At 30.7% G+C, this 20139-nt stretch overlaps 3 protein-coding genes and 1 long non-coding RNA gene across 6 annotated transcripts; 3 read left to right on the top strand and 1 right to left on the bottom strand.

Moving 5' to 3' along the window:
• The first annotated feature begins 3467 nt into the window (after positions 1–3467).
• LOC124932624 (non-specific lipid transfer protein GPI-anchored 14-like) lies at positions 3468–4260 on the top strand. Its single transcript, XM_047473283.1, has 2 exons — positions 3468–3855; positions 3928–4260. Exons 1-2 carry the CDS (start codon positions 3504–3506, stop codon positions 4146–4148), a joined length of 573 nt encoding a protein of 190 aa, XP_047329239.1. The 5' UTR covers positions 3468–3503; the 3' UTR covers positions 4149–4260.
• A 982-nt stretch (positions 4261–5242) lies between these two features.
• On the top strand, positions 5243–6414 carry LOC124929486. Its single transcript, XM_047469859.1, has 2 exons — positions 5243–5812; positions 6148–6414. The coding sequence occupies exons 1-2, from the start codon at positions 5318–5320 to the stop codon at positions 6193–6195; spliced, it is 543 nt and encodes a 180-aa protein (XP_047325815.1). The 5' UTR covers positions 5243–5317; the 3' UTR covers positions 6196–6414.
• A 37-nt stretch (positions 6415–6451) lies between these two features.
• Positions 6452–11367, bottom strand: LOC124929484 (DEAD-box ATP-dependent RNA helicase 37-like). Of its 2 annotated transcripts, none has more exons than XM_047469857.1 (7): positions 11222–11367; positions 10068–10880; positions 9894–9977; positions 8750–8992; positions 8243–8410; positions 7461–7574; positions 6452–7333 (listed from the first exon to the last, which is right to left on the bottom strand). In XM_047469857.1, the coding sequence occupies exons 2-7, from the start codon at positions 10794–10796 to the stop codon at positions 6746–6748; spliced, it is 1926 nt and encodes a 641-aa protein (XP_047325813.1). In that variant the 5' UTR covers positions 10797–10880; positions 11222–11367; the 3' UTR covers positions 6452–6745. The 2 variants fall into 2 exon arrangements, with proteins under 2 accessions (XP_047325813.1, XP_047325814.1); XM_047469858.1 differs by having other exon boundaries at positions 11148–11349.
• A 3374-nt stretch (positions 11368–14741) lies between these two features.
• On the top strand, positions 14742–18591 carry LOC124931787. Of its 2 annotated transcripts, XR_007098714.1 has the most exons (4): positions 14742–15508; positions 15847–15933; positions 16130–17294; positions 17522–18591. It is a non-coding gene; the product is annotated as an uncharacterized LOC124931787 (long non-coding RNA). The 2 variants fall into 2 exon arrangements; XR_007098715.1 differs by having other exon boundaries at positions 16130–18591.
• Positions 18592–20139: the final 1548 nt, after the last annotated feature.

Genomic DNA, 20139 nt, shown 5'->3' with positions numbered 1-20139 from the left:
AGATGTGTGATTTTTATCTCATTCCTTATAAATTTTGAGGGAATAAACCATTTCCAAATCAGCTGTATTCTCATACTCAAAACCATTTTCTTACTCCAACCTAATTGCATACTCAAACTCATTCTGGTTTTTTCACCATTTTCTCCCTTCAAAAAATGCAAACATAAACACATTTGTTTTTTAAATTTTAAATTAATCCTCTAATTGTTAGACTATGTTAATTTTATATATTTAACTTTTATATATGATTAATTTTTGTATATATTTTATTTATTTATTATATGTTTGATTTTTTATACAATTTTTGTATATGTTTAATTTTTTTATATAATTTTTGTATATATTTATTTATTTTATAATTTTTTTATATGTTTACATTTTTGTTTAAATTATTAATTTTATCATATATGTTTTTTTTTAATTGGTGTGGGTTTGAAATAATATTTTTTAAGTTTAAAAATAAATTTATAGGTTTTGATTAGATACTTGAAGGTCATCCTATCCTATGTAAGTCTCCATTGGTATAGATTGTCTTGGGAGCCCCTGTGGAATTGTTCTCTCATGTTCTTCTTTATTGTATAGTGTGCTCATTGTGAAGGAAGAATCGTACAACTAAATTCTGAATATAATATTTTTTAATTTATTATTATTATTTTTAGACATAATTTTTTTTCTCTGATATAAATGTGTTGATCATTTCAGATTTGTAGGTTTGTTTTCGTTATATTTTGTTTGTCTAAATCATTTATCTAAAATATATTCATATAACTGCCTATAAAATAAAAATAAAAATCAATTAAACAAAATGTTAAAATGAAAAAGCAATGAAAATTAATTTTTTTTTCTTATAGAGTAAGTCTAATAGTTAATAATGAAATTTATGAACATGAATGAGTATGTTTTTAGTAAAAATTAAATATCACATCTTATAATATTTTAGGCAATAATAGGTTAAAAATTTATTTATTTTAAATTTGATAATATTTAGTGACTCAAAATTATAATAAAAACAACACAAAATCATATTTTTCTTTAAAAATTAAGTCAAAGAAACTCTGAAAATAAAAAACAAACAAACACAATGTATATTTCAGACGAGCTCCACAAAACTGAGTATCATATATAATTACAAAATTCATGGATGTAATTAATCTTCTAAAAAACTAATCATTTTGTTATAAGCCTAGAAACAACCTTTGAACATTGACTTGTTTTTATACCTGGTTCCAAGTGATACAATTAATGTTCTTCAATAATAAGATATTACTATTTCCAACTATTTTTTTTCCCGAAAGTTTAACGAAGGACCACAACCCAAAACAAGAAAACTATGAGATCAAAGAAGAAGAAAATCATTTGAGCAAATTAAACAAAATGAGCACTAATGAAGTCTAATTCCAAGTCGAGTTAAGGTAGAAGGTTTCTAATTGGTTTGTCTTTCCAATCTTTGTTATTGAAGAATGAGACATTGGCCCATCTAGTTTGGAAACAGACTTAAATATTAATTAGACTTGAGTAATCCATAAAATTCTTCAAAGATTTCAACAACCGTGAATAAATTCTCAGAAATCAATGTTGCTCAAAGACAATAACTAGCTAGTAAAGATGATTGACGACATTAATTAATTATTATGAGTAATATAAATATAAATATATATATATATATATATATATATATATATATATATATATATATATATATATATATATATATATAGTCACGGGTGATCTAGCTAGCTAGCTTCCTGTTTTATGTTTTCCTTTATAGAGACACGAGTGGGTCTTAATTCCTTAATTTTAATAAACACATGTGAAGTTGATCAAAATTATCATTAATTAATTAATTAATTAATTATTGGATCATGATCAAACATTTTATTAAGGAGATGGAGCCTAAACATAATTAGGAATTGGAACCAATTTCTGTCCTGCACACCTTTCAAACAATTTTTCCCAAACTACCCATCTTTTCATTCACTTTCCCAAATTACCCACCTTTCTCTCTCTAAATCATTAATTTTCTTTTAATTACACATTTTCCACACTAATCCACTAACTACTCTATTTTATAAATATAAATATATATAATTAAATTAATAATACATTTATTAAATAAAATATATTACATTGAAATTAAAATAATATATATATATATATAACATATAATTTAAATAAATATTATACAATAAAATAAAATACATTACATAAACTTCTAATATCATATATTAAAATAACACATATATACACAAATATTAAAATAACACACATATTTTATTTTTACTTAATTTTATAACTATAATATACATATAATTAATATTAAACATTATAAATTAAATAATTTAAATAAATATTATAAACTAAAATAAAATATTATACACTAAATAAAATACATTACATAAAATTTTAATATTATATATTAAAATAAAATATATTATATTATATAAATATTAAAATAATACATATATTATATAAATATTAAAATAAGACTTATATTTTATATAAATGTTTTTAAAATTTATATAATTTATTTTATTTTAAAATTTTTTAAATTGATTACTTTTATAAATATTTTAAAGTTTAGTTAATTTATTTTATTTTATTTTAGGTTTATGTTATATATTTTATTTTAGTTTATAATATTTATTTTAATTATTTAATTTAATGTATTTAGTTTTAAATATATATATTATATTTATAAAATCAAGTAATATGTATTATTTTAATATTTATGTAATATATGTGTTGTTTTAATATTTATATATTATAATATATTTTATTTTGATATATAATATTAAAGGTGTATGTAATATATTTTATTTTAGTTTATAATATTATTTTAAATTATTTAATTTATAATATTTATTTTTAATTATATATTATATTTATAAAATTAAGTAAAAATAATATATATATATATTATTTTAATATTAATGTAATATATTTTATCTAATATATGTATTATTAATTTTAATTATATATATTTATAAAATAGAGTAATTAGTGGATTAGTGTGGAAAATGTGTAATTAAAAAGATAATTAATGATTTAGAGAGAGAAAGGTGGGTAGTTTGGGAAAGTGAATGAAAAGATAGGTAGTTTGGGAAAAGTTGTCTAAAAGGTGGGTAGAACAGGAATTGGTTCATAGAATTGGAGTGATTATATAGGTAGGTAGGTCTAGGCATAAAGACAAAGGTGGACCCTTTTAATTTAATAATTCACCAAACAAATCTTTAATTGTCATAAAAGATCGAGCTATGGTGGGATCTATCTATCTAGACCAATTAATTAATTAATTAATTATATATAGCTAGCCAAAGAAGACGGGATCAAAATAGTGATGGTACTTTGAGACCAATGCAGCACGAGATATACATACATAAATGGTCAGCCGTGCCTGCCAGGTTTCTTTGTATCTCATTAAATAAGAAAGAAAGAAAGAAAGAAAGAAAGAAAGAAAGAAAGAAAGAAAGAAAGAAAGAAAGAAAGAAAGAAAAGAAAGAAGGATGCAGGGTTTAGGGTTTGTAGTAGTAGTAATGATGATGATGATGATGATGATGAATGGAGGAGTTGTTATTGTTGTAGTATCTGCAGGAAATATATCAGAGGAGAAGAACGAGTGCGCAGACCAGCTGATCGGACTGGCTCCGTGCCTTGGGTACGTGGGTGGAAGCGGTAATCGTCCGACAGTAGATTGCTGCACGGGACTGAAACAAGTGGTTCAGAAGAGCAAGAGGTGTATTTGTATTCTGGTCAAAGACAGAGATGAACCCTCCCTCGGTTTCAAGATCAATGTCACTCGCGCTCTAACCCTTCCCAATGTTTGTCACGCCCCCGCCAATGTCTCCGACTGCACCGGTACTTTCTCTCTCTCTAATTTGGATTACAATCTAATTATTCTATTCTATTAATATAACAATGTGCATGCAGCTCTTCTGAACTTGGCACCCAATTCACCTGAAGCCAAAGTGTTTGATGACTTTTTTGAACATGGACAAAACAACAACACCACCACTACTACTAAGCCAGGGAAAGCCACCAGTACTCCGGCGTCATCAAACACAAGGAACCGGCCTGATTCTCATCATCTACTCCTCGTCGCCACTCTAGCTATTACTCTTGCTCTCTTAATATATTGCTTCCCCATTTAATTACTATATTAACTCATCATTTTTCTTTTTTTTGCTAATTGTCCAGAAACTGTATAAACTCCCTTATGTCTCATTATTTCTTATAAATAAAAATATCTATCAAATAAATAAAATGAATGTTTCTTTATTCACCAAATTTGATTAATTAGGGTGCATGTCAATTGAGGAGGTCGAATTTGGGTTGCCGGGGTAAGTGTGTTATATTGACATCAACCGCTACCAGAAGCTCCAATGATTAGGGAGAGGGAGTCATGTGAAGACTGGCCAATTCTGAAAGAAGAAACCTATGAAGACACAAAATCTAAACGAGTAATCGAGATTGACCGGTTTATTAGTCAAGGTTAAATGATGAATTAAAAAATACATAATCAAAACTTAATTTTTGGTATTAGATTCAGGTAAGAAATTGCAAACTCATGGTTTAGTCAAAATAATATCTAAATTAACCTTTATTATATTATATATATATTAAATTTAAGATATTAAGATTTTAGGGTTTTATAAATAATTTGAATTTTATTATTTGAAAGAAATGAATTTATATTTATAAATTGACAAAAAGAAAAACTTATTATTTATTTAAATAAATTTATTTAACTGGTTTTATAAATATGATTTCTTTAGTGTTATTTGTTTGTTATTATTATACTTAATTATATATTGTTTTTTATATTAAGAATCTTTTCTGATAGTGTTAGCAAAAGCAAAATTTAAAGTTTAGCTTATATAATGAAGAGAAAGTAATCTTCAATGATCTGGGCTCATGGGCCGTACTATCAAGGAACAATATAAATAGGCCCATTCATAATCTTACTATTTTGATCCTTTTTACAAATATATATATATATATATATATATATATATATATATATATATAGAGGATATTTGTAACTAAACATTATTTCTAATTTAATGAAATAATTAATTATTATTTGAAAGTATCAATATCAAGTTAATGAATTTTATTATTTCATAATTACATTTGGATTCCAAGTAAAAATATAAAATATATGAAGAAGGTACTAATTAATTAATTAATTAATAATGATTGATTTATTTATTTATGCAAGAAAAACCCAACAACACCGAAACCGGCCTGCCTGCCTGCATCCCCATTTATCTCTTTCTTTCTCTCTCTTGTTTGTCATCTTCTTCCTCGAGCTTCAACCATGGCTGCTCTCCAACCTCAACTTCTCATCATCATCTTCTTCTTCTTCTTGTTTCTCTTTTCGTCTTGCTTTTCGTCTTCTCAAACCGATACCCCAACAGTGTTCGAAATCCTCCCTAAATATGGGCTCCCCAGTGGTCTTCTCCCTAATTCGGTCAAGTCTTATTCTCTCTCTTCCGAAGGCGATTTCGTCGTGGAGTTGGAGAATCCCTGCTACATCCACTTTGAGTATTTGGTCTATTACGAGACCAAGATCTCAGGAAAGCTCAAGTACGGATCCATAACTGTTCTAAAGGGGATTCAGGTCCAGAGATTCTTGTTGTGGTTCGATGTTGATGATATTAGGGTCGATTTACCTCCATCGGATAGTATATATTTCCAGGTTGGAATGATCAATAAGAGGCTTGATATTGATCAGTTTCAGACCCTTCATAACTGCTCCAGAAAGGCTATTTCTTCTTCTTCTCCTCCTCTCATAAATGAGGAGGAGATTCAGGTCCTTCCTTCCTTCCTTCCTTATTTTTTATATATGATCTATGATTCGGAGGAGGAGGAGATTCCTAGTTGTTGGTCAATCAATGCTTACATTACCAGTTTAATCCTTCTTGCTAACATGAAGATTGAAATATTATTTATTGACTCTGAATATTAATTAGGAGGCTTTTTAATTAGTAACCCATCACTTAGAACAGCCTAAGTTGGTGTAAATTTAACATCTCTTTGATCTATGTGCCATTTTGTTTGTGTATTAATCTTCTTATAAGCTGTATATGTGGATTGTTACAAAATCTATAGAAGTTGTTGTAATGTTATTTTCTTGACAATTTTCAGCTCCAAATCCCTAAAGATGACATTGAAATGTTGTTGTTAACCGAGTAGCAAACATGGATATAGAAGGAAGTGGAGGTGGGAGGAGGATTGTTGTAGACATTTTGCGCAAATTCAAGTATATCCCAAAACAAAACAAAACATTGTATCATTTGTACTAGTAATGTATATACAATATATGTAAGGCTGGTTCAATGGATAGGGTGGTGGTGATTTAGCAAACTCTAGCTGATATTTCCTTTTACTTTTCTACATAAACATGATCATTTTTAACACATTTGGTAGGGTAAAAGTCACATTTGATCACTAACAGAGAATAAGGGTTTGTAAAAAGTAAGCACAACACTAATAATGTCAGTAGTTACAGAGCAATAGGAATCATCAAGAGAGATTTTGATCTCTCTCTCAACTATATGCTCTCAGCTAACAAACCAGAAAACAAAGGAAAAATCAATTATAAACTCCCTAAGGCTTCTCCTTCCTAACTGCCAAAAACCAAATATTATCCTCTTTTATCACAAAAAACCGACACTACCAGAAACCAAACTAAAACACCCCATTTTTCCTAGTCAAAGAGATTTAGAAAGCTCCATTTTGCGTCTTAATCCCAAGCACTAGTGGCACCGGGAGCATAACCACCACCATAACCACCACTATAACCACCGCCATAACCACCACCACCACCATAACTGGCATTCCCACCATAACCACCGCCACCATAACTGGCATTCCCACCATAACCACCGCCACCATAACTGGCATTCCCACCATAGTTATCACTCGCTCCCCCACTACCACTTCTATAGTTATAGGAACCGTCCCTACGAAAATCACGGCCACCAAATCGACCGCCTCCCCCTGAGCGACGATTCTTTCCTCCGCCAAATGAAGACCGAGCTGCATACTGTGAAAGCCAAGCAGGAACTTCTTGATTTGCTTCCTGCATTAACTCGGCTAAGGATCTCGCCATTGAAGAATTGTTTTCGTTGAAGAAGGCAGTAGCCATCCCTTTCTTTCCCGCTCTACCCGTTCGTCCTATTCTATGAACATAATCATCTATGTCATTAGGAAGGTCAAAGTTAACCACATGTGCAACATGAGGGATGTCAAGACCACGAGCTGCTACATCAGTTGCTACCAATATTGGGGTTCTTCCAGTCTTGAACGATCTAAGTGCCTGCTCTCTTTCCTGTATCCAAGTTCAAATACACAGCACAAATTTAGTGCATCCACTTCATCTATACCCAAAAATAAAAGATCACACCCTAGAAACAACAGATTTGTAGTGTCCAAGAATGCTACTGGAAAACTATTACCTGCTGAGATCTGTCGCCATGAATGCTAGTAGCAGGGAACCCATTTGAACCCAACCAGTATTCCAGCGCATTAGCTCCCTTTTTAGTCTCCACAAAAACAAGAGTTAAAGCTTGCTGCAACAAGGAAAAGATTGTAAAACAAAAAAGTATGTTAATCAGCAGAAGAATCAAGTCAGACAAAGTCAATTATGCAAGTCATGAAGAATTATGCACCACATAATCATATATGTAAATTAACATAGTTTGCAACCCCAAATCCTATATTGCCTTTACAATAGCAGGATAGCAAAGGCTCTTACTAAAGTTGCAAACGTAATATTTAATCAGTGATTTCTTTATCTGGAAAAAAATATCACAACATTATGAAATCATTAAAAGCTCGTTTGATGTAGGTCTTTTTCTGAAATAAACCCATTTTTTTGGAGGAAAATAAAATTTTGTTAGAAGAAAAATGGATTATTTGGGTTAAATAACTAAAATATTCTTTGTATTTCTCAATGCACATAGGATATTGCTCAGCAATGCGAGCTTCAATGTGGGGGCTGCTCATTGGAATATTTTAAATGATATAAGAATATTAAGTAAGGGTAGTTTTGTATGTTGGTTCATGATTTGAATGATGAAGTGATTGATTATGGGATAAGTTATTTGGCGCTTCATCGTCAAACAAGGCTAGGATAATCTGCAGTAACATTACCTGAAAATATTCAAAGCTCCTAAAGAAGTCTCTATCCAAAGAAAATAAAGAAACAAAAAAAATAAACCAAGCAATTCATCCATACCTTGTCAACAACAGCATTTGACCTCTGTGCATGAAGAAGATCCATTAGGTGGCTTCTCTTATCCGACTCTTGGACATACTCCACTCTTTGGACAATCAAATCAGTGCTGGAACCAACTCTTCCAACAGCAAGAAAAATGTAATTTGATAGAAAATCCGATGCAAGCTTCTACATTAAACAAACTTGAAAAAATTATACCCTGCAAGTGTCCCGGTACATGCAGAAATATGTGAAGAATATGCTATAGCTATGTAAATCGATAAAGGTTTTATAATGTGTGCCGCTAAAGACAATTATCAGACAGTTGGGAGACATAATGACCCTAAAGGAAGAATATTAAACATTGTTCACACACTTGCCAGTTTATAAAAATTGGTGAAGAATGCTACCGCCCCCATTAATAATAAAGAAAGCTTTCAAGGTAAATTGTGTATGAATATATTAATTGCATCAGACTAGATAATTTAACACATGTTGAAACAATTATAAACAAACAAACAAACCAACCTGTATCTCTTTTGGAAAAGTGGCACTAAATAGCATAGTTTGTCGAGCACCTGGTGGAGGCATGTTCATCATCTGAACGATTTTCCTTATTTGTGGCTCAAAACCCATGTCCAACATTCTATCTGCTTCATCTAGAGCCAAATAATGAATCGCCTCTAAAGAAATTCTAGCCCTCTCCAACAAATCCACCAATCGCCCAGGAGTTGCGACAAGTATGTCAACCCCTCTTTCCAGTTCCCGTAACTGCAAAAAAGATCACATGGATAGAATGAAATAATTATTAATACAAAAGGAAGATACAAAGTTATACAGCCTTCTAAGTTGGACTTGCAAGGAATAAATGTTGTGAGAGAACAAATGCAAACCATCACCACTGTAAAAAATTGCTAAAAACACCGGAAGACAAAAACCTGCACCCATTTACCATCTATGCCATTCTATTTTTTTCTATTTCATTTTCTTTTTTTGCTGAAATCTATCCTTTATGCCATTTACTTGGATTGAATATCTCAAACATTCCTATCATGAAAAAAGGCGGGTAGGAATGGAAAAATACTCAAATAGAGTCTACATTTATTTATCGTAAAAGATAATGTAGATGCACACATGAAAATATAAATGTGCACGATCAAAGCTCTTAAGTGATGCCTTTCTCAGTTGTGCTTGCCGCCTTTTCATCCCTTACTTGAGCTGGAGACTGACGAATGGGTGAATAAACTCCAAATGACCAGAAGGTAAATTAATGGACACACATGACCCCCACCAAATGAAAATCAACCATACAACATGTATTAATAACAACTAAAATATGCAAACAAGAGATCCAGACTGTTCAAAGAACATGAGCACTTAATCCAGTGGCTAAATTGTTAATGCTGATTAGCCACTTGACTTGATGAGCCCATCCAGAATAATTTGAGAAACTATACATAACAATTCAATGAACTTCTCAAGAGTCTTAATGAATCAAACATAACACAATACTTGTCCCAACAAAAGATTAGCGTGATGCAGATTAGGAGGATCTTTAAATGTTAAACAAATCAACGTCAGTGATATCATAAAGAACTCCAGATTAAGAAGTATAGTAGACATTGATAAATTTCATATTGCAATTAACAAAATAATTAGTGATGGTGACAACCTGTTGGGTAATAGGGGCTCCACCATATACAACAGCAACCTTTACACCAGTTTGGTAAGCAAATTTCCTAGCTTCATCATGAATCTGCAAATAACAGTAAGTCATTATGTGGTTCATTTCACCTTCCTACAAATAAATACAAGCGGTTACCATATGCAAGGTCAAGAAACTCACTTGCATTGATAATTCTCTGGTCGGAGAGATAATTAGGGCAAGTGGGAATGCCATACGTCCACGAGGCCGTCCCAGAGCAGCCTGGTTCATCATAATTCCACTAATAATTGGGAAACAAAAAGCAGCTGTCTTCCCAGAGCCAGTCTGAGCACAAGCCATCAGATCTCGCCCTGCAAGGGAGATAGGCATTGCATAACGCTGCACAGGTGTTGGTTTCACATACTTGCATCTTCGAATATTCAGATTCAGTGCTTCGCCTAGGTCTATCTCTGCAAAGGTATTAACTGGTGGTGGAACATCAGCACCACTGGTCTCAACTGGAATATCTTCATAAGCATCAAAGTTAATTCCTGCGTTTTGTACATCAGAGACAACAACATCTCCAAAATTCTCATTCTCCCCAAATGGATTAACTTCGTGCTCCCTTCCTCGGTCAAAGCTACCATTTCTGTTATTCCAACCACCACCATAACCAGACCGCACATGATCATTCCTAGGTGCATCCCAGCCACTACCCCCTGAACCAGGGCCTTGAGCTGAGCTAGTGTAAGGCAGCACTGCTGATGCTTGTGCATATGATTCATTGTAAGTAGGCCGATTACGTTGGTGTGGAGGAACATATGTGGACCTTGATGGTGCAGAAGTGTTACCAAAACCCCCATTTCCAACAGAAGCACCAGCCGCAGCCTTCTCAGCTGCAGAAACCGAGTCAGCCCATGAATTCTGCATAGCCAAATAAAAGTACACTCTCTTTTTCTTGGAACACGCTGCTTCCAAATCTCAAATTACACAAAAACGGAAGCTTTCAATTATCTGCAAAGTAGAATCCTCTGTCAATAGCAAGAATTGAGCTTCATCTAAGTATACAACTGATTCAATATGTAATCAGACAGTTCAAGTACGAAAATGAACAAGAAAATGCAGCACGTACAAATTAGCAGAAAATGTTAACATAACTTGCAAGAAGTTTGAATAAATCCCTAAGACAATCTATCGATATCAAAACCATTGATTCAGACAACAAGCATGAACATACTAGCAAAAAGACAACCGTTTAGTTCCAAAAAATTGTATTAAAACCTGAAATGAAACACCACCAGCGTCGTCAACGTATGAAAGAGATAGAGAGAATGCAGCAGAGAGAGCATACGTACTTTACTGATTACGAATAAAATGTACGGCTTGCTTGTATATATATGTGTGTGCTGCTGCGTACAAGAAAACGGACGACAAAGAAATGTAAACCTTTGAGCTGTTGACGACGGTCAAAATCAAACCCTAGTTTGTTGATGGACCTCTGTAATAACTTTTCTAAAGTTTTTTTGTAGGCAAGCATTATTTATTTATATGGAATGTAGTTATGATTATAATTAAATTTTTTAACTTTAATTTTTATTATAATTTGATTAAAATTAATTGATAAATTCTAAATAATCTTAAATAACTTGTTTTTTATAAAGAAACCAAATTTGATGTCATTTTGACTAAATATCAAAACAAAATTTTAAAATATCATTTCTTCTCAGGTAAAAAATTTTTTAATTCTTATATGGTGTCAAACTCAATCACTTACCAAAATTTTAGTCAATCTCTCTTTTATTTCCACTTCAAGAAATCAATAATCAATCTCAATTGGTCTTGACATTCATATTGTGACCTCACACTTTTAAATACTCGCCAAACCAACCCCAATAACCACCACCCGACATTCATCTTGTGACCACACACTTTCAAATGTTTGTTAAACCAATCATTAATTTCAACCTCAAACTCGACAAACCACCCACCACCCGACCTTCATCTCGTGACCTCACATTTTCAAATGATCGCCAAACAACCATAAATTTCGATCTCACACTCGACAAATCACCCACCACCCAACCCTCATCTCGTGACCTCACACTTTCAAATGCTCGTCAAACAACCACTAATTCCGATCTCAAACTCGACAAACCACCCACCACCCGACATTCATCTCGTGACTTTACACTTACAAATGTTCGTCATGCCAACCTCTAATTCCGACCTCATACTCGACAAACCACCCACCACCTGACCTTCATCTCGTGACATCACACTTTTAAATGTTCGCAAATCAACCACTAATTACGACCTCATATTTTCAGATGCATATCATTTGTTTAGGAATTGCGTCACCATATATTATAGTTAATAATACATTTTTGAAAATATAAATTTACATGTTTTGGAATTCGAACCCAGACTTTAAACATGAAATGTGAACACTTAAACCGTTAGACCACTTATGATTGTTGAATTTATTTTATTATTTTGTATTTAATATTTATTACTATTTAATTAATTTTTATATTAATATAAAAATTATTTATATTGATAAAGAAAATGTTATATATATATAATGTATATATAAAAAATAAAATGTATTTATATAAAATTAATGATGAAAAATAATATATATAATGTAACAAATAAATATAAAATTATGAAGTAGGTGTATTTATAAAAATAAATATATATATATATTTATTTATATATATATATATATGAGAAGTGATTGAGAACGAAAAGAATTGAAAAAAATATATAAGGAAATGATGTGTCATAATGTGATGATATAGATTAATGTGGTGTTGTTGACTTTAAAGATTATTATTATATATATATTATTTAGAGTAATGATACATACAGCACTCTTATACAGCACATTCACACAACATCTACTTCATTTGAAAAGAAAGAAAATATATATATTAAAAAAAATACAAGAGAGAGAAAAATATTTTCTCTTTCCTTCTAAATGAGGTAAGTGCTATGTAAGTGTTGTATAAGGGTGTTGTATATATTATGTATAACTTCTTATTGTTTAAAAATACTAATAAAAATAAATGTATAATTTGTTTAACTTTATGAAAACACAGTGTTTTATTTATTTTTTAAAAAATACAATTATATATGAAGTAATTTAAATTTGTTTAAATATAAAACTATTTTAATAAAAAAAATCAAATTATATATTTAATATATATAAATTATAAAAAAAAATTAAATATGTTGGTAAAATTAAAATTTTGATTTTTTGAGTTAATATAAATAAAATATATTATACTATATCACGAAGATAAAATTTTATTTTAGATATACAATTTTATATTTAGTTATAAAATATTTTATTTTATTTTATTTATGTATTTATATATATATATATATATATATAATAAATAACTTTATATTTATTTATATTTTAAAATTTTGATTTTTTGATTTTTTTAACATCTTTTTTCTTAATTTATTTTTTAATTTTCATATAAAAAAATATATTATATTATACAATTAAAAATTATACTATAAATACATTTTGAAATAAATAAGTTTACCTTAATAAATAAAATAAAAATATTAATAATAAAATTATTACAAATATAATATTTTCAATTGTTTATAAATAAGATGTGATAACCAATATATCATATAATATAATATTATTATTCTCTAAATATTAATATTATTATTATGTAATATAAAATTATAAATAACTAAAATTGATTATAATATTGAGTATATTTTTATTTAAGAACTTATAGGGAGTGAATGAAATAAAATCACACTAAAAAAAATGTACAAAGAGAGTATTGAGAGGAATTTATTATTTTTTCATCTAATTTGTACAATGTCATTCCTTCACTCCTATTTAAGCTTATAAGCGGTTCAATTCGGTCGGTTTATATACCAAAATGTACCACCAAACCTTTGGGGATCAGTTTGTCTAAATCATAAATCGTCGATTTTGGTTTATTGATCGGTTCAGTTTAAAAAATAACTAAACTTAAAATTTGTAAAACAAATAGATTTTTCTTCATAAATTTTAAATTTATTGAACAAGTTGTCTTGAATACTCTGTATCAAAACAATTTTAGTTGGGTTATAATCCTAAATCTATTTTTATAATGAATTTTTTTGAAACTTTGACATCAATTAAAAGTATGTGAAACCTCTCAACAAAACTAGAACAAGAAAGATAACAAATAAGATTAGATCATTAGCTATTATTAACATAAAATATTATGAGAAAAAAAGTGTGAGAAAAAAAAGGTTTCTATGCAAATAAATGAGAATGAAGAGCCTCTAATTCTCTCTCATTTACGCAGAGAATTATCTCAAACCTAGAAATATAACTTATCGGTTCGATTGGTGGTTCGGTTTGACAAACAATAAACCGACAAATTGAACCAAAAGACTTCGGTTCAAGTTATTTTAATCGTCGATTTTTCGGTTGACTGGTTCGACTTGTTTTTGGTTCAGTTTCAAGTGATTCAGTCGGTTCCAAACGATTCGGTCGATTTTTACTTAGGGGCCTAATTTTATCTTCTAAGTTCCCTCCTCTAAGCCTTCTCTTTTTATTTTTAATTTCATAAGAATAATAATATAAATACATTTAATAAAAAAACAAAATTTAATGGTTATTATAACATTGAAAAAAATTAATTAATATATATATATATAATTTAATATTTATGATAAAATAGAAATATAAAAGCTCAATCATCATATACTCACTTATCTCTTTGTAAATAATAATAATTAAAATCTTAAAATATTTTTTAATTATAAATTAATATCAACTTTTTCAATGAGAATTTGAACATATTGGTAACAATAAACTAATCAGTATTAATTAACGGTTCATTTATTCAGAAGACACGAGCTTTCCCAAATTATATGGTAGCTGATAAGACTAGGGTTCTGCAAAAGGCTATGAGGAATCAGGATCTGAGATTTGAAGAGGTGGAAGAAGGTGAGTATCGGTCTGATTTCTCCCAACACTAATGAGTAATGGCAACCTCGACGATCAGCAGATTACTCTGCTTATCCAATGCAAGTTTTGTCCGAGCAAGAGGTTATTTATTTTTCGAGAAAGTAACAAGAGGTCATTTCTGTATCTTCTATCTGCTTCTAGATTAATCCTGTATATCATTTTCTAAATATTGAACACTTACGTGCGGAATTTTTGTGGATCATGAGTATGTTTGTTTTATTTTAGATCCTCGTTTCTAAAGTTTATGAGTTCAGCTATCTGAATTTTAACATCTTCCCCTAGGAATTATCGTTTCATGTCCACCTCTGGGAGTTTGAGATTATTGAAATGCTCACATGGAGAGTTCAACCTAGGTAGAACTTTAGTCTCTGATAGCTTGGGCAGAAGATATTTTGGAAATAGTCATCTGAACTTAGTCATCTTAAATAGAAGAACCAATATTTGGGAGAGTCATGTGTTACATTTGGACAGACTACTTATGAGAATATTCCAATGCTAGAACAAGGAGATGGATATATGTCCCCTCTCTATAATCAAGATTGATGAATCTGAGTCAGTAATCTATATCTCGTCTATATGTACCTTTGCAGAGAATGCCGGGAAGATCTTTACCAATCTGTTTGACTATTTTCCTCTCACAGCACTGGTTAGTATGGATTCAACCTATCAATTAATAACTTTAGTTGAATAACATGTGAAAATCTTGCTTCATTACGTCAGTATTGACTTATAAAACAAACAGAAGACGTGTTTTAGCTGAACAAACATTTTGTCTTTTTCCATTTCATCACAATTTGATCACATTATTAGGGAGTGTTAATATCATGTAAATCCTTTGAAATGCATGTCTGGAATGCTACAGTCTTATAAATAAAGCCTGTGTAGTTGATGTTGATGTCTACCTCAACCTTGTTTGATTTTTGTTAATACTTCATTTAAGGAATCCAAATTTTGGTCTTGTGGTTAATAATTTGATTCTTAAAGGGGAGTCATGGGTTTGATTTCCCATCTCAATGAACTATGAAAATCATCTTGGAAATTGAAGACTGTTGAGGCCACAGTTTTATTCAGGTATTTTGATATATTTATAATATATATTTCTTTATTCTTCTGAAAACCAGTGTTTTTTCCCTGGAGGATGCTAGCCCAACATCCACCACCATTGACTTTTTGCTTTGTCGTTATTGCATAAACGTCAAGATTTTATTGATATTTTGACCTCTTTCAAAAGAAAAGAAAGAAAACTATGTTACACAATTCAATACAGAAATAAAGTGTGCATTGCGGTAACTCAGCCCAAGGGAGACAATTCATTTTCATTAAATCCAGTTAACCAAACTAGGCGCTGAGAGAGATCTGGTGTATGCTAAAGGCAATGTAAGTAGCTTTTTTGTCCTTCCAACATATGCTCTCTTTGTCAAATTATCATAATCATTATCCTCAATTGCATCCAATATCTCCCTATAAATTAACAAGGAAGCCCACACCTGGCACACAAGAAAAAAGGAAATAGATAAAAAGTAAACCAAAAGTGCCTAAAATTTGGCATTTCAGAAACAGTGAAAGTTTACCGGCCAACGGCTGGCCTTGTCAAGCTTAGAAGCTCCCTCCTCCGCTTGGTTAAAGTAGAACCTCGCCCTAGCAATCTGCTTTTTCATGAAATGCCTCCATCTATCACTCACCTTTCTTGAGAAAACATCCGCATCACTCAATCCGAATTGCCTGAGCTCATCTTGAGGAAGGTACACCCTCCCTCTCAATGCACTAAGAAAAAATCAATATCTTTCTAAAGACTCATGAAGTAATTAGTAAAGAGTTATAACTTACTCCTCTCCCACATCTCTTAGAATATTAGTAAGCTGATTCCCGATTCCCAAATATAGAGCTGCATTGTATATACTCTGAGATAAAACAACAGCCTCTGGTGCGATACCCATTACTGGGACGCTCATCAGGCCAACAGTCCCAGCCACACAGTAGCAGTACAAATAGAGTTGCTGAAAATTTTCATATCGATCCTTCCTCAGGTCCATTCGCATTCCCTCTATCATGTCCTTAAATGGCTACATTCCACAGCACGGATGTTTAACTTGTGCCATTGAGAAGGATTTTGACACAAAACAAAATAAAAGTACTATTGGATACCCATTTGGAAACTAAATTTAGTGATAGATTTAGAAATTTATTATTGTTTCAGAGACAGATTCAGAAACAATAATTGTTTTTAAATGGGGGCAATTATATATTACCTTGATGTCTAGAGGGAACTTTTGGATAGTATCAGTAAGAGTAGCATCCAACGTATCATAGGGTTTGCCATTGAAGATGTCTTGCAGCCTTTCTTCCCATCGATCCAAAACTGTCGACCCCATGTAAATGGAATTTGGTCCGTCCACAAGCTCGTCTGTCCTCCTGCACCAAACTGAAAAGAGGTGGGTCCTAGTCCCAGTCCCAGTCCCGTGAAACTTATATTTTTAGTTCCTTTTCGAAAATTGAAATTGCTTACCATAGATTGCCCATATTGCTTTTTGTCTATCTTCTGTCATTAGTTTTGTCCCTGAAATCATAGCAGAGATTATCAGACACTATTCTCATAAAGATTTATCACACAATTTGGAGTGAAAACACACACCTAAATAGAATGTCTTTGCATATTCAGCACAAATATTCCTGCATGTCTGGTAAGATTCATGGAGAACCATATCCTGCAAATATGACTTCCTGTGAATTTCTTCCTGGTTGAAGACATTTTTGGTCCGAGTTTGTTGTCTTTGGATGATATCTTTGATGTGGAGATCAGGATGAGGGATCCCTTGGACAGACAACTCAGGAAATGTTATTGGGCTAATGATCTTGTTTGGAGCCATGGCTAGTTCTGCTCTTATGATGACTTCATGTGACTTTGGTTTGAAACTTCTGCCTGCTTTTATGCAAGGCCTGGCTGATAAAAAAGATGTTGCACTCATTTAAGAAGGTTTTACTGTCTATAGTGAGTAAGAGAGAATTCTTGGGGAATCAAACACTTTTGAAGATATTAGAGGGTCTGAAACATTGAGCTGGTTTTCATTTATCAATTGTGTGCTTTGTTTATTTCATATAGGAAGTATAATGAAATGGGCAAGTAAAGCTATAGAGATAGGAAGATGCTTTTTCAGCATATTTAGACTTTTTCTGTAGCAAAAAATTAGGATCTTCATTTAAGTTGATACCTATTTAGATAAATCCAAATCCAAAATAGTCACATATTTTATTGATGGTGTTTGGTTAGCTCCAAAATAAAATTCAAATTGAAGATCCTAACATTCTCATGGTTGATGAACATTTGTTATAAAACTAACTACCCACAAGTATTCAACAGAAGTCACATCATCACTCCGAATTATTCGGAAAGTTAGTTAATGTATTGGTTTTACTTGTATGCATGTCGAACCGATCATCTATTATGTATTGCATCGGTCTTCTTGTCGACTTAGTTACCCGTTGAACAGGGAAATATCTATAACCTTTCTTTTTCACTGGAAATCGTCTATCCAAGAGAATGTTAGGGAATAGACTAATGATTAAATCTGCTAATGTTAGGGCAATATATTTCTAACTTATTCCAGAAACTTATCTATGAGATGATCCTTTTCGACTTGCTAAGAATCAGATTTGTTACATAAAATGTTTTCCTAATAATCAACTTATTACAGAAAACATTTTATTCTGAATATTCGAATTGTCAAAATCAAATAGAACCAGGCTGTAACCTAAAATGTTTTCCTAATAATCAACTTATTCCAGAAAACATTTTATTTTGAATATTCGAATTGCTAAAATCGAATCAATCATGGTGTTGAAATATATTATAAAGTTTGAAATATATAATAATAATAATAGTATAAGATTATTATTTTTTTGTAAAAAGAAAAAATATTTATCTTGTACCGATTTATACATAGTTTTTTTATTATTCCTATTATTATTTTATGTTATTTTTTTAAATAGATTTTATATATAATTGTATTATTTAACCATGATCATGCTCCCCCTTGAGTAAGCCCAACTAGTCTTTGGTTAGGAGTTAGACCTCACGTCAGCCCACTTAAGTTTTTAAAACTAAAAAAGTTCATTTTTTTACTAATTTTTTTTAGAGTAATGATAGAGAGCGGTAAAAATTTTGACAAGAATGTGTAGGGAATGATGCGTCATATTCTAAGTGGATTGAAAGTTTAATATGACAGAATTTTCAGATTTTCAAACTAATTAGAATGTGACACATCATTCTCTACACATTCTTGTCAAGATTCTTCACGCTCCTGTCATTACTCTTTTTTTTGAATAATGATAGAGAGCGGTAAATATCTTGACAAAAATGTGTAGGGAATGATGTGTCACATTTTAAGTGGATTAAAAATTTAATAGGAGAGAGAATTTTCAGATTTTCAAACCAATTAGAATGTGACACATCATTCTCTACACATTTTTGTCAAGATTCTTTCCGCTCCCTATCATTACTCTTTTTTTTTTAGTAATGATAGAGAGCTGTAAAAATTTTGACAATAATGGGTAGGGAATGATGTGTCACATTCTAAGTGGATTAAAAATTTAATAGAGAGAGAATTTTCAGATTTTCAAACCAATTAGAATGTGACACATCATTCTTTACACATTCTTGTCAAGATTCTTTCTACTCCCTATCATTACTCTTTTTTTTAGTAATGATAGAGAACTGTAAAAATCTTGACAAGAATGTGTAGGGAATGATGTGTGACATTCTAAATGGATTGAAAATTTAATATGAGAAAGAATTTTCAGATTTTTAAACCAATTTGAATGTGACACATCATTTTCTACACATTCTTGTCAAGATTTTTACCGCTCTCTATCATTACTCAAAAAAGAGAGTAATGATAGCGAGCGGGAAGAATCTTGACAAGAATGTGTAGAGAATGATGTGTCACATTCTAATTGGTTTGAAAATCTGAAAATTCTCACTCCTATTAAATTTTCAATCCACTTAGAATGTTATTAATAGATAATTGTTATTTATATACAATTAAGTTACTAAGCAATTTAAAAATCATATATATTTTTTTCTTCTTATGAAGCCAGCACAATTATGATTAATTTGACTTCAAATAATATGAAATATCAAATTTGAGCATATGACATAAATTTTGTTTATTTAAGAAATCATACACCATTTTGTTGATGCTATGTTTTTTTTTCGAGTTTTTTTTATTTTAAAGTTTCTTTTCAGCCTTTTGTTTGGTATCTTTGTGTTTGTTACCTTTT

This window comes from Impatiens glandulifera, chromosome 3 (genome assembly GCF_907164915.1).
Source record: "Impatiens glandulifera chromosome 3, dImpGla2.1, whole genome shotgun sequence".
NCBI lineage: Eukaryota > Viridiplantae > Streptophyta > Magnoliopsida > Ericales > Balsaminaceae > Impatiens > Impatiens glandulifera.
This window is presented reverse-complemented; position numbering and strand designations above follow the sequence as displayed.

What these genes read in the sequence shown, in the direction of transcription:
- LOC124932624 (XM_047473283.1), top strand. Translation starts at nt 3,504, where the DNA reads ATGCAGGGTTTAGGGTTTGTAGTAGTAGTAATGATGATGATGATGATG. An exon ending in CAATGTCTCCGACTGCACCG is followed by an intron (nt 3,856 to 3,927) that starts GTACTTTCTCTC and finishes ATGTGCATGCAG; the next exon opens with CTCTTCTGAACTTGGCACCC.
- LOC124929486 (XM_047469859.1), top strand. Translation starts at nt 5,318, where the DNA reads ATGGCTGCTCTCCAACCTCAACTTCTCATCATCATCTTCTTCTTCTTC. An exon ending in TAAATGAGGAGGAGATTCAG is followed by an intron (nt 5,813 to 6,147) that starts GTCCTTCCTTCC and finishes GACAATTTTCAG; the next exon opens with CTCCAAATCCCTAAAGATGA.
- LOC124929484 (XM_047469857.1), bottom strand. Translation starts at nt 10,796, where the DNA reads ATGCAGAATTCATGGGCTGACTCGGTTTCTGCAGCTGAGAAGGCTGCG. An exon ending in CTTTTCCAAAAGAGATACAG is followed by an intron (nt 8,411 to 8,749) that starts GTTGGTTTGTTT and finishes TGTTTAATGTAG; the next exon opens with AAGCTTGCATCGGATTTTCT. An exon ending in ATGGCGACAGATCTCAGCAG is followed by an intron (nt 7,334 to 7,460) that starts GTAATAGTTTTC and finishes ACTTGGATACAG; the next exon opens with GAAAGAGAGCAGGCACTTAG.